We start from the raw sequence: 13928 nt of genomic DNA on the forward strand, positions 1-13928 counted from the left end.
TTAACATAGACTTTGTTAAAAAATACTGGCCGGTAATTGCCCCTGATTTTTATGACCTATTCAACAAATTTTTTGAAGGATCTCTCTGCATGCATAGCATCAACGGATCATATGTGACCCTCATTCCCAAAAATGGCTCTCCTGATTCAGTTGGTGACTACAGACCCATCTCCCTCCTTAACACGAGTGTCAAAGTTTTAACAAAAATCTTAGCCAATCGCCTGCAGCTGGTGATCACAAAGCTCGTCCATCAGAATCAATATGGTTTTATCAAGGATAGATCGATCCAGGATTGCTTACCTTGGGCTTTTGAATATATTTCACTGTGTCACAAATCCAGAAAAGAAATGGTCATTCTAAAGCTTGATTTTGAGAAGACATTTGATAAACTGGAGCATGCTGCTCTCTTGGAGATCCTGAGGCACAAGGGGTTCGGTAATAAATGGATCCACTGGATCTCTATGATTCTTGGCTCCGGATCTTCTGAAGTTCTTTTGAATGGAGTCCCTGGGAAAAGATTTCACTGTCGACGCGGCGTCAGGCAAGGCGACCCTCTGTCCCCGCTTCTTTTTGTTCTTGCTGCTGACCTTTTACAGACTATTGTCAACAAGGCCTGCAAAGGTGGCATTCTTCGTCTTCCATTACCAAACAATTGTGGCCCGGATTTCCCTATCATACAATATGTTGATGATACTATCCTCATAATGGAAGCCTGCCCTAGACAACTTTTCTTCTTAAAAGCAATGCTCAACTCTTTCGCTGACTCCACTGGGCTCCATGTGAATTACCATAAGTCCAACATTTACCCCATCAATGTCTCAGACCAGAAAATGGAGATCCTTGCAAATACTTTTCATTGCAAAATTGGATCATTGTCCTTTACTTACTTAGGGCTTCCCTTGGGTATCCAAAGACCTAAATTGGGTGCTTTTCTACCCCTTATCCAGAAAATTGAAAAAAGACTGGCGTCAACCTCCATCTTCTTATCACAGGCTGGAAGACTTGAAATGGTTAATGCAGTCTTCTCCTCTCTTCCAACATATTACATGTGCACTCTGAAGCTCCCCAAAATGGTGATCAGGCACATTGACAGACTCAGACGACACTGCCTTTGGAGAGGTGCTGATTTAAATGCCAAGAAACCCCCTCAAGTTGCTTGGAGTTCGGTTTGCAGGCCAAAACATCAGGGGGTTGGGTGTAATCAATCTGTCATTACAAAATCAAGCCCTTCTCATGAAAAACCTTCATAAAATTTTCAACAGAGCTGCCACCCCCTGGGTTAATATTATTTGGACCAATCACTACAGTCACTCTGCCCTCGGGTAAACCAGTTGGTTCTTTTTGGTGGCGAGATGTCCTTAAAACGCTTGAACCATTTAAGAGTATTGCTAGGGTGGAAATTGAAGATGGAAAAACAACACTTCTCTGGCATGATAACTGGGATGGTATTCCCAAATCAACACAGTATCTAGAACTTTGGTCCTTCTCTGCTTGCAAAGACATCACTGTGCTACAAGCAAGACTGGTTGACTCCCAAGAATTGTTCCATGCTCCGTTGTCCACCGAAGCCTTTGTTCAACTTCAAGAGTTGAATGATTGCTTGGATAATCTTCCCCATAATAATTACAAAGACAAATGGTGCTGCTCTACTCCTTCTGGCTTATTTTCCTCGCAAAAGATTTATGCTCATCTGATGGGTAACCAGTGGACACATCCCATTTTCTCTTGGTTATGGAAATCCAAATGTCAACCCAAGCACAAGGTGTTCTTTTGGCTACTACTGAAAGACAGACTAAATACTAGAGCTTTTCTGAGGCAGCGGTCCATGTTTTTGGACTCTTATTCCTGTGACAACTGTATTCTTCAAGTTGAAGAGACGACCATTCACCTCTTTTTCAGATGCAATTTTGCTAAGAGATGTTGGTCCTTGATTGGAATCTCTCCTTCACATTCTGCGGATTTACTCAACACCATTTTAAGAATCAGAAGACGTTGGCAAGTCCCTTGGAAACTTGAAGCCATAATTCTATTGACCTGGGGCATCTGGAAATGCAGAAATAATTGGGTGTTCAATGAGACTCCGCCCACGGTGGAAGGTTATCGTGCTATGTTCAAATCTGAAATGAACCTTCTTAGTCACCGAGTTAAACCAGTAATTGGAGATAAAATTAGAACCTGGCTTCTTTATTATGTTCTGTAATTCTTCTTTCTTCTTTCTTCTGTACTCACCCTCCTGTATCCTATCCCGCACTCTGGTTTCTTTAAAGCAATAAGCAATAAAATATTGTAGGACCCCCTATAGTAACTTTTACTTCAACAACAACAACAACAACAACAACAACAACAACAACAACAACAACAATAATAATAATAATAATAATAATAATAATAATAATAATAATAATAATAATAATAATAATAATAATAATAATAATAATAATAATAATAATAATAAAAAATTAAACCGCACATGCATGCATGCCATGACATCGCCGTGGTTGCGTGGGCCCTACGGTTGTGGGGCTGAAGTACGAGAGGATCCGGTCTGGAGGCATTTTAGCGCCGGGAATATCCGTCGCCAGGAGAATATCCGCTCGCTATATTCTCTCTATCATTACTAGCCGCCATCGAAATCTGCCGGATGGCCAGAACCCAGTGCGTGCGGTCACCAACCGGAGGGAACAAGGAGCAGTCGTCGATCGCCTCTCCTTTGCAGTTGCGGCTTTGCTTGATCGCCTCACGCCAAGCAAGCACCGACTGCCTCAAATTAAGGTTCGTACAACAGCAGAGGTTTGCAGAGCTAGTGGTGATGGTGGTGTAAAAAAAAAGTCTGACAACCTTAACACAAGAAGAAGACCACGGTAAATTAAAGTAACAGATAGTCAAAATAAAACAATCGTGGGTGTGACTGTGACCTCACCGGGACCAGAAGAGGTAAAAGGGAAACAAACCCGCCGGCCAGGCAAAAGGCTCTTGCCGATTTTCTCTTCTCTTTCCCTCCCTATAAGACCCGAGACTCCTCGGAAGCCACGGCCCAGAAAGCTGGCCTCCTCCGCCTTTCTTTCCTTCCTCCCTCGGGGCTCCGCGCGCGCAGCAGCCAGGAACAGCTCCGCTGCCTGCTCCCTTGGGGAAAAAAAACTTCAAGAACAGCGGCGGTCGGCTCTTCTCCAATCCTGCTTCAAGGTTCGCGCGCGTCCCGTGTTCTGCCACTTCAAGGCTATACGATATTTAGGTTGTTTTATCTACAGATAAGTAGTTATCGCAAAAACTATATATGGATATTTGGGTTGCTCTTATCGGATGGGGAGTAATGTCTACTTTTTTTTTTGGCGGAGGCTTATTTTTAGGTGTTCGCGCGCGTACGCTTATGCTGATGTCAAGGGCTGTTGAATTTGACTAATAAATCGATATGTTTAGAACTGTTCTGCAACAATTATAATAGTTTAGAGCTCATTGTCGGTGCCATAATCCTGTGGATGGTTTCTGATGCCGGCTCTATTTGACCCTTTTTCAGGCTGCACCGACCGGCTCTATTTGAGCTATATCTCTGCAGGAAAGCTCAGTTCAGATCCATTCACTTCACTCATGGGCTCATCCTCGGGCCATCAGAGAAGCAAAACGCGCAGCAGGAACAGGAAGCCCTTGGGAATTCAGCTCTTGGAGCGGGTCCGTGGCAGCCCCATCTCCTTCAGATCATGCCAGGCTCTCGTGCTAGTGCTCACGTTCCTATCCTACGCCAGCTACCACGCCACCAGGAAAACCACGAGCGTCGTCAAGAGCGTCCTCGACCCAAAGACGAAGACGAACCTAGGCACGTCGTCGGCGCATTACTGGCCCCCCAGCCACCTCTTCTATCTCCATAATCTCAAAGATGCGGACAACAGCAGCGCCGGCGGCTCTCTCTCCAGCGGCGGCGGCGGCGGCTGGGTTCCGTTCAACGAGGCGGAAGACGGCACGGCGTTGCTGGGCGAGATCGACCTGGCGTTCCTCGGCGCGTACGCGGCCGGCATGTTCTTCGCGGGCCACCTGGGCGACAGGGTGGACCTGAGGGTCCTCCTCACCGTAGGGATGGTGGGGACCGGGCTCTTCACCGCCGCCTTCGGAGCGGGCTACTGGCTCGACGTGCACAGCTTCTACTACTTCCTGGCCGTGCAGATGGTGGCCGGCCTGTTCCAGTCGTCCGGGTGGCCGTCGGTGGTGGCGGTGGTCGGCAACTGGTTCGGGAAGAGCAAGAGGGGGCTCATCATGGGGGTGTGGAACGCCCACACCTCCGTGGGGAACATTTCCGGCTCGCTGGTCGCCGCTGCCATGTTGAGGTACGGGTGGTGCTGGAGCTTTGTGGTGCCCGGTGTCGTCATCGCGCTGGTCGGGCTCGCCGTGTTCCTGCTCTTGCCTGTTGCGCCTGATGTGATTGGAGTCCAGGAGGATCTCTGTTTGAAGGACGCTCCATTGCTTGAACGACGACGCGCAGATGTAGAGGAAAAGGCGGTTGGGTTTATTGAGGCGTGGAGGATCCCTGGTGTTGCCCCTTTCGCCCTCTGCCTTTTCTTCTGCAAGCTTGTGGCGTATACGTTCCTGTACTGGCTTCCCTTCTATATCAGCCACACAGGTTTGTTTGTCAAGTTTCTAAAATGTTTTGCCATTTTATTTTACTGCATCGAATCGCTGTGGTTCTAACTAATAACTGTGTTCCTGTGTTTCAGCTATCGGTGGAGAATACTTGTCGGACTCCGCAGCCGGGGTACTGTCGACGCTGTTCGACGTGGGCGGCGTCGTGGGCGGCATCCTCGCCGGCCACATCTCCGACCACCTGGACGCCCGGGCGCTGACGGCCGCGAGCTTCACCTTCTCGGCGATACCGGCGCTCTTCTTCTACCGCGTCTACGGGAACGTCTCGCTGGCCTGGAACATCGCCCTCATGTTCGTCACGGGGATGCTGGTGAACGGCCCCTACGCGCTGATCACGACGGCCGTGTCCGCGGACCTCGGCACGCACAGCTCGCTCAACGGCAACTCCCGCGCGCTGGCCACCGTCACGGCGATCATCGACGGCACGGGGTCCATCGGCGCCGCCGTCGGCCCGCTCCTCACGGGCTACATCTCCGCCAGGAGCTGGAGCGCCGTGTTCACGATGCTGATGGCGTCCGCGCTCGTCGCGGGGCTGCTGCTGTCCAGGCTCGTGGCGGCGGAGGTGGTCGCCAAGATGGAGTCCCGGAGGACGCCCGCCCCTGCTGCGAGCGACCTGCTGCCCGTGTCCTCCTCCTCCATGGACGAACCGTAGATCGCTTCTAGCTGCGCCCCGGCTGTGGTCTCCTGGTGACATGGAATGGTGGCGGGAGAGTAGATCACCTGTGATTTTAGGCCTGGTGGGACTGTGGCAGCAGGTGCGCAGTGCGCTTCTGTCCCGGAACTGTGGGATCTTGCTCCTGCCGTGCCGTGCTTCACCGCTTCTGGTTCGTCATGGTATATATGTATATGGAATGTCTTCTGGTTGCCGACGAAGATGAATGCGGTTGGCTACTCACGCTGCAATACTCCGGCTGCGGACGGGCGTTTCCTGGCTCCGACAGCGCCCGGAGGAGAGGGACTGGCTAGATGTGCCCCATAATAGTTGCAACCTGCTCGCAGGAACTCCGTAGGAGGCCACTCTTTTAACTGTGTCGCACACGTTTACGAATTCTAAAGTGGGCTTGATGACGGCCTCGGATGGGCTTCCACCTCGGATGAGTCCAGCTTCGGCCTCGATATTAGCGACAAAAAGGGCGCCCGACATTACCGAAAACTACAAAGCTCATATATTACCAAAGGGCTTTTCGCCGTACTAAGCACTCCACCAACCACTATGGCATAGGCAACCTTCGTGTCAGGTAGGCTCGGGAATATGACCGAGCCCTTGGCCTTAGCCTCGGCTCTCAACAGGAATCATGCGTTTGCATCGGACATAAGTCAACAACAAGTACAAGCCTCATACTCGAGGCGGTACCATCTACAGGGGCTCGGCTTTACCTCCTCACCATACGCGGGCAACCTTGGTGCTCCTACCAGCCCTCCTTGAGGCTATAAATATAGCAGTCCACGGCTTCAATCAAGCGGAGGCAGGCGAACAGTTCACGATTCTCACCTCCAGCACCATATTGGCACTTGCCTCAATCAACCTCAAGGACTTAGGTACAAGTAATATACGTCTCATCCTCGCTCTGCTGGAAGTAGGGCTTTCTCTCACCCGAACCAGGATAAACTACTTGTGTCACTTTGCATCACTCCATCTGGACCAGGGCACGTAACATTATTTCACTAGTTAGTAAGAACTTCGGGTCGAGACACCGACAATAGATAAATAGCTTGATTGGCTGTTGTTTTGGTTCGTCTGATTAAAAGTTTAGTCCATGTCATATCAGATATTTGAATATTAATTACAAGTATTACATATAGTAAAAACTGATTACATAGAACAAAGACTAAACGACGAGATGAATCTATTAAGACTAACTAATTCATAATTAGTAATGGTTTAATGTAGCACCATACGAGCGGATAATTGGCTGATTAGACTTGATAGACTCGTCTTACCGATTATTATTTATCTATGTAATTAGTTTTATGATTAGACCGTATTTAACAATTCTAACTGATATTCAAATATCCGATAGGATAAGATAGGACTAAAATTTTAGGTGGATCCGAGCGGGCCCTTGGTCTAAAGGGCAAGGGCTGCAAGCCAGCAATCAGATGAGCTATACTGCAGTGTTAGACATTCTAAGTCCAGTTGTATACTTGGGCTCTTTCCAGGCCTTTTGCTAGACATTTGCGTTCAGATCCTGCCGCTAAACAGCAGGGCCGAATTTTCTCTGGGCCTACAGTTCCCTATATCTGCAACCAATGGGCCTGGGATGGGAGTTCTCTCTCTCTCTCTCTTGGCTCTCGTGACCGGATATGCGGCCGGGTCACTCATTTTCGTCACACGCGCGCGTTGACGCGCCCCGCACCAGGAGAACAAACAGTAGCCATCTGTGCACTGTCGTGGGCTCGTGTCACTGCGCCGCCGGCGATCCAAGGCAACGAACAGCCTTGTCCGCGAAGGCTGCACGAATATGTTCCAGCATCGGCATCGGATGCGGGAGGGAGATAGATGGCCACGGCAAAGCACGTAGGCGGTGGACACGCAGTAGCGCCATAGCTTTCCCCTCCTTGTTTATTGTAAATAACCTGCAGATCGGTTCCGTGCGTGGTAGTAATCTGGATCGTCTCGGCGCGGCCGAAAGCAACCAATATGATACTAGTATCCACCAGCAACGCGGACAAGGCAGAGCAGTGTACAGACTACAGCGCACTGTTCCAGCTGCACCACTCATCAGTACCATACCTACGGGGGAGTCTAGGCACTGGCCTACTGGCTACTGCCTACTGCCACTAGCCTGCCTGGTCCAAACCATTCGGGCAGCCCTGCAAAGCAAAAGCTCGGCGTCTCGTGCAGTCGATGCCCCGCCTGTTGGAGCAATGCTCGCCTTTTCTCGGCTAGGGCAGTGTACGCTGCTGCTGCTACGCTCCAAAACGGATCGATGAAGGCGGTACAGTGCAGCGGAGAGCTCCAGCGGCAGCACCCAACGCCAACGGGGATCGATCGACCTGGATCCACGGTTTACAAAACCGTTTAGCCTTAAAAAACCGCTACCCACCGATAACGGTTTACTGTCGGTAAACTGGTGGAAACCGGTAAAAACCGACCGGTTTGAGCAATTCAAATCAATTTGAATTCAAACCGGTTTACCGACGGAAAACCGGTGAAAAACGGCGAAAACCGCTCTAAACCGTCGGTTAATCGCGAAACAAACTGGTTTTTGTTGTTTTTTTACAGAAAAATGAAATTTTTTTAAAAGAATTATTTGTAGGCTGCTCAATTCACATTGCACAGTAAATATTAATTGATTCACACGACATGTGTTCACCAAAATAACATACAACTTACGTATGCAACCACAAACTCCAGTTCTCATGCATCAAACAACCAGCGAACTCCGCAATAATCAAATACAAATTCTTTTACAACTCTCCAACGAGGCGACGACACATAAGTTGACTTATTTCACAATAATCACATGTTCGGCTCGAGTCATAGTGATAGTACTTAGACATGTTGGAAGTATCGTGATATTGTTTCAATCTGTCATAGTGATAGTGATAGATCTATACAAAATATATGCGATACATTATCGAGAAAACAAGAGCGGCAAACAAATACTTATCCAGAAAGCAAAAAAACATACTGGTATGTGTGTGTGGTGTTTGTGTATTGCATGTGCACCTCACCAAGTGTTGAACTTTTCTCCTAGTCAGCAAATCTTAGGAACACATACAGAAGAACTGGAGCTAAGGGTTCTAGCTTGAGTCTTGTTCAAACGGATACTTATTAGAAGAACTGAAGCTACTTGATCCACGGAATCCATCTTGACAGAAAATGAAACCGAAATTGACCACTAAATAACTAAACTTGACTTGAGCTACGAGTTTCATCTTCGTATATAGCATATAACATCTTCACATATAGTATATAACATTAAGCAAGATTAATATAGCTAAATTGACCACTACATACTCAATTGTGGCATTAAATCCGGTTTCCCGGCAAAAATTAGCGATTTACCGGTCTAAAATAACGATGTACCGGACAAAAAAAACGGTTTACCAGCGGTTTCGGTTTTTATGATTTTTTTTCAAATTTTTTGAATCTGGAACGAATTTAAAAAAATATCGGTGGTTAACCGAAATCACACCTAGACGTCAAGCGGTTTTGGTAAACCGACCGGTTTTTACCCGTTTTGTAAACCTTGCCTGGATCTCTCGATCGCCACCGCCCCCGTCCCCTAGCTTCCTCATCTCCTCCAACTAGTGTCCGCCGATCAGACCTGCAGCAGCAGCGCCAGCGCACGCAGCCCACTTGCACGCGCGCGGCCTGGCCTGAGGTCTGGGGACCAGCGCTGCAGCCGGGAAAGGCTTGGCGGTTAAAGAAAAAGAAAGCAGATGGCGATGCCGCGAGAGCGAGCGAGCGAAATTGATGGGTGGACGGAAAAGGATGAGCGCCGGGCGGAGCCCCCGACCACACGATGAGCCTGTTTGGTTCAGCTTTTTTTTTACCAGCTTTTCTGAGAATCTAGTTGTGGGAAGAATCTGGCTGTGGGGAGAATCTGAGTATCATTATGATTACGTGTGGAGGAAGATAAAATTGTTCATAGGGCTCAGGATCTAAAAAGTGACGGATTCCTACTATTATAACGACTCAACCAATTATGTGTTTATGTTGATTTTAGATGATTTTTGCCCCAATGAATTTTATAGAAGCTGACTGAAAAGCTAAATGTTTGGCAGTCCGCAGCAGCTTTTGGTGGTCAGAAGCTGCCAGAAGCCGAAACAAACAGGCCCGACATATCCTACTATTATAACGACTCAACCAATTATGTGTTTATGTTGATTTTGGATGATTTTTGCCCCAACGAATTTTATAGAAGCTGACTGAAAAGCTAAACGTTTGGCAGTCCGCAGCAGCTTTTGGTGGTCAGAAGCTGCCAGAAGCCGAAACAAACAGACCCGATGTAATCGAGCAGCGGGGCGTTTTCACCCGGGGAAAATGGCGGGCCGCCGAACGCCAGGTGAGGTCGGGTTGCCCGCCGGTCTCCGCGGCGGAAGACGCCAAGCGCCTCCGCACCCGACTCCCACGTTCTCATCATGACATGACAGTGACAGGAGCCGGAGCGCACGCATGCAGGACGATCGCACTGTCCGGTGTACACCGGACAGTCCGGTGAATTATAGCGGAGCGCCTCTGGATTTTCCCGAAGGTGAGGAGTTCAGCGTGAAGTCCCCTGGTGCACCAGACACTGTCTGGTGGCACAGTCCGGTGTGCCACACCAGGGCACACTTCGGTTATCCCTTTGCTCTCTTTGTTGAACCCAATACTTGGTCTTTTTATTGGCTAAGTGTGAACCTTTGGCACCTGTATAACGTATACGCTAGAGCAAACTAGTTAGTCCGATTATTTGTGTTGGGCAATTCAACCACCAAAATCAATTAGGAAAATAGGTGTAAGCCTAATTCCCTTTCAGCATGCTGTTATCATATCCACATGTAATGCCCGACGGTCGAATATATAAAGCCTAGGGGGCACCCCTTCAAATGGATCGATCTCACTACTCAGCGATCCACCCCAACTCTCTACGTTCCATACACTAGAGAGTTCCCTTGTAATCCGCCACATAAAACATTCCCGCCAGGACGTAGGGTGTTACGCATCTCTAAGCGGCCCGAACCTGTACATCATTGTTCACAGTTCCTCGTGCGCCCTGCACGAACCATCGAACTACAGTCGGTAACACCGTCCTACTCCTAAAAAACACCTTGATGGGCAACCCCGGATGTGCGGTCGGACCCAAAACACCGACAAGATGGACGAGTCAAGCTGAGCTTGGCTCGTTGCATGAGCGAGCCGCAACGAGCCGAGCCGAGCCGAGCCGCTCGTTTCCACCCCTATAGATATCCATATGAGTATGGATGAGGGTACGGTTAAGTGAATAGTTGAGGACGAGGAGCATCAGCAAGATGAATGATTTAAACTATTTATAGACAATACTAATAATATTAATAACTTCAAACAATTATATGTCAGAAATTTAATTTAATTGTTTTATTTTGTATAAATGCTTGTGTTTTTATATAGACTCGGTTAAATTTAAAAGTAAGAGCAGTTATAAAATTGCAATGAAGGGATATAGAGTATGTTTGAGACTGCTCTAGGTAACAACAACAACGTGGAGTTGTAATTTATAATATGAATTTAAATAGTTTTAAAAATATTTTTAATTTAAATAATAAACAAAATGACTTGTCTAAATATTTTCTAAAGGTTCCTAACCATAGTCAAAAAAACGGGTACAATAGTAGTTAGCTCATCACGTTCATTGACCATATCGATTCGAAAATTATGTGACTATGTTCACGAGTCTATAGTCTAGACCCACACTTTTTTTTAAGCACTTATAATCTTGCCCATCAACTACACCAATTTTCTAGAGTTAAAGTAGCTCCAAACACCCTCTTTAGACTATCTCGAATAGGTTACTCATCCACCTCTTTCATTTCAAACTCTACCCCCTAAGAGCATGTTCGGTTACACCAATTCAGAGGGGATTTGAGGGCATTAAATCCCCTCCTAGTTAAAAATAAATAGGCGGAGATTTAAACCCCTACAATCTCCTTCTGGATTGGTGTAACCGAAAGTCCTAATAGTGCACTCTGTATGCAGAGGATGACCACACGAAATGAGTGGCTGGAGAAAATGGAGACCAGGTTTCAGAAGTGCAGCTGGGCCCCTGCTTCCTGCTTTCCTATCTCTTCGTCTCGCGCGTAGCTTTCGGACGTGCATAGGTGCATCCTTTTTGGATCGTGTGGTTTCTCTGACAAAAAAGAGGTGGCAGCGTCAGTCCTACGCGCACGTACAATCACGCAAGAAAAGGGCAGGTAAACAAAACTGTTCACCTCAATTCGGTCGTAGGTGATGCATGCTCTGCAGGGCAGGGCATGCAGCAGGGAGCCAACGAAGTGCAGTTGAATGAATAATCAGTGGACATAATAAATATACCCTCGACCTCGAGTGTTGTTTTACAACAACGGTTGCTTCTACTACAGTATATACGTACTTTCTAGGTTCTAAAAGATTAAAAAGGTCGCATAATGAAAAATGTGCGTGGCGCAGGAGGATCGAGGCGATAGTCGTGTACGTACTACTCGTCGTGTTCGTGTGTGATCGCAACGCATGCAAAGTTCTCTCCTCTTTTTTTCCCTTTCCGGCAGCGCGCCTGCGCATCGAGGTGCGGTAGCCTTTTCGTCTCATCTCGCTTATCTGAACCCCTCAACCCATTACTTCCAGGTCGTTCACGTCACACTTTGTATTTCGAGATCTCTTTCTCTTCACATTCTTTCGTCACCGTCGCCTACGACTTTTGCTAGGCCAAATTAATTAAAAACACGTCGCTTTGCAGCTTTGCAATGTGGGGGGTGGGGGTTTGGCGGTTGGCATATCTTTGTTCTCCACAGTGACATGCGGCTGTAGTAGCTTTTGTTCGTCATGATCATGTATTCATGGTGAGTGGATCAACATGCTCATCACCTGAACTTAATTTGGTCGTCTAACCTGTACGTGTCGAATAGTTTTTCGTTTATATATATATATATATATATATAATGGAAGCCTTGGGCTTCCCCTGCTAATAGAAGCCCCAGTCAGAATACGGTCGATCCAGCACCTGCGTGCTTGCGTCAGCCATGCAGTCGACAGCCAAGAATCCAGGACGATAAGCGTAAGGCAATATACGAATGCATATATATATATATGGATAAAGATGTGTAAACCATGCATAAAGAAATTTTTTGACGCTCGAATCACGTGGAACGAATATGACACTGTGGACAGCGTTTACGACTGCATAATGACATGTACTTGACAGCATAAATCATGCAGTATGTGGTTCTGGTTCTGGCTCTGGCGGATTCCAGCGTAAACCGTGAGCTAAAACAGCGTAAATGAGTACGAAATTTAGCGTAAATCCTATATCTGTTTTATAACAGCAAACGGGGCCTAAAATTACGGCGTGAAAATCGCGTGCAGCCGATCTTGCGTGGGTCCTTGCTCGAGCGGATTCCAGCGTAAACCGTGAGCTAAAACATCGTAAATGAGTATGAAATTTAGCGTAAATCCTATATCTGTTTTATAACAGCAAACGTGGCCTAAAATTACGGCGTGAAAATCGCGTGCAGCCGATCGTGCGTGGGTCTTGGCTCGGGCCGATTCCAGCGTAAAACGTGAGCTAAAACAGCGTAAATGAGTACGGAACTTAGCGTAAATCCTATATCTGTTTTGTAACAGCAAACGGAGCCCAAAATTACGTCATGAAAATCGCGTGCAGCCGATCGTGCGCGAGTTCTGGCTCGGACGGATTCCAGCGTAAAACGTGAGCTAAAACAGTGTAAATGAATACGGAATTTAGCATAAATCATATATCTGTTTTGTAACCACAAACGGGGCCCAAAATTACGGCGTGAAAATCATGTGCAGCCGATCGTGCTAGGGTTCTGGCTCGGGTGGATTTAATTAATCATAAAACGTGAACGAAATAGCGTAAATGAATACGAAATTTACATAAATTATAGACCTGTTTCGTAACAGCGAATGGGGCCCGAAAATTACGGCGTGAAAATTGCGCACGTTCGATCGTGCACGGATTTTGGCTCGGTCAAATTTCAGCGTAAAACGTGAACCAAAACAGCGTAAATGGGTACAAATTTTAGCGTACATCATCAATTTATTTCGTAACGACGAATAGGGCCTAAATTACAGCGAGGCGCGGGTCGAGCTCCTCCAAGCAGCGGGTGATGCGGTTGGGCACGTTCTCCGACGACATGATGACGACGAGGATGTCACTGAGCGCCGCCGACTCCTTCACGCGCTTGAGCAGCTCGTACCCAGTCATCCCAGGCACCGCCGCCTTCCTGCTGTTGTTGGCCTTTGGCGCAGGGGACGGCGCCACAGACGTTGGAGCGGCAGCGGCGGTGGCCATCGCAGAGACGGACGGGACAAACGCCGTTGCCATCGGGCCTAGGGTGCGCTGCCGCCGTCCGTCAGCTTCGAGAACGCGTCGCCGCTTGCGCGCCCGCCTCAGGAGCGTCGTTGTCGCTCGTTCCTGGTGGAGCGCCACCATCGGTCGCCTGCCTCGGGGTGGCACCGCTGCTGGCCCCCAAGATCACCGGCGCTCGCACTCCCGAGGGAACCGCCGCCGCCGCTAAAACCTAATCCCTGGCAGCGTGGGGTGTTTTTATAGTGGCGGCGTGGGACTGGATAACTGCGAGCGCGTGGGTGGGATCGTGGGCCCTATGCACGTAAT

The 13928-nt window shown here is 48.1% G+C and overlaps 1 protein-coding gene across 2 annotated transcripts; it reads left to right on the top strand.

The window, feature by feature from the left end:
- Positions 1-2634: 2634 nt before the first annotated feature.
- On the top strand, positions 2635-5520 carry LOC100281746 (glycerol 3-phosphate permease). 2 transcript variants are annotated; one of them, XM_008663682.4, is made up of 3 exons: positions 2635-2772; positions 3515-4609; positions 4704-5520. In XM_008663682.4, exons 2-3 carry the CDS (start codon positions 3586-3588, stop codon positions 5279-5281), a joined length of 1602 nt encoding a protein of 533 aa, XP_008661904.1. In that variant the 5' UTR covers positions 2635-2772; positions 3515-3585; the 3' UTR covers positions 5282-5520. The 2 variants fall into 2 exon arrangements, with proteins under 2 accessions (XP_008661904.1, NP_001148138.2); NM_001154666.2 differs by lacking the exon at positions 2635-2772 and adding an exon at positions 3037-3183 and having other exon boundaries at positions 4704-5502.
- The last annotated feature ends 8408 nt before the right edge of the window (positions 5521-13928 follow it).

Source organism: Zea mays, chromosome 10 (assembly GCF_902167145.1).
Source record: "Zea mays cultivar B73 chromosome 10, Zm-B73-REFERENCE-NAM-5.0, whole genome shotgun sequence".
Lineage (NCBI taxonomy): Eukaryota > Viridiplantae > Streptophyta > Magnoliopsida > Poales > Poaceae > Zea > Zea mays.

Excerpts from the sequence above, each read along its gene's own strand:
- LOC100281746 (XM_008663682.4), top strand. The coding sequence starts at position 3,586 with ATGGGCTCATCCTCGGGCCATCAGAGAAGCAAAACGCGCAGCAGGAAC. Across the intron at positions 4,610-4,703 it reads CTTCTATATCAGCCACACAG|CTATCGGTGGAGAATACTTG; the intron begins GTTTGTTTGTCA and ends CCTGTGTTTCAG.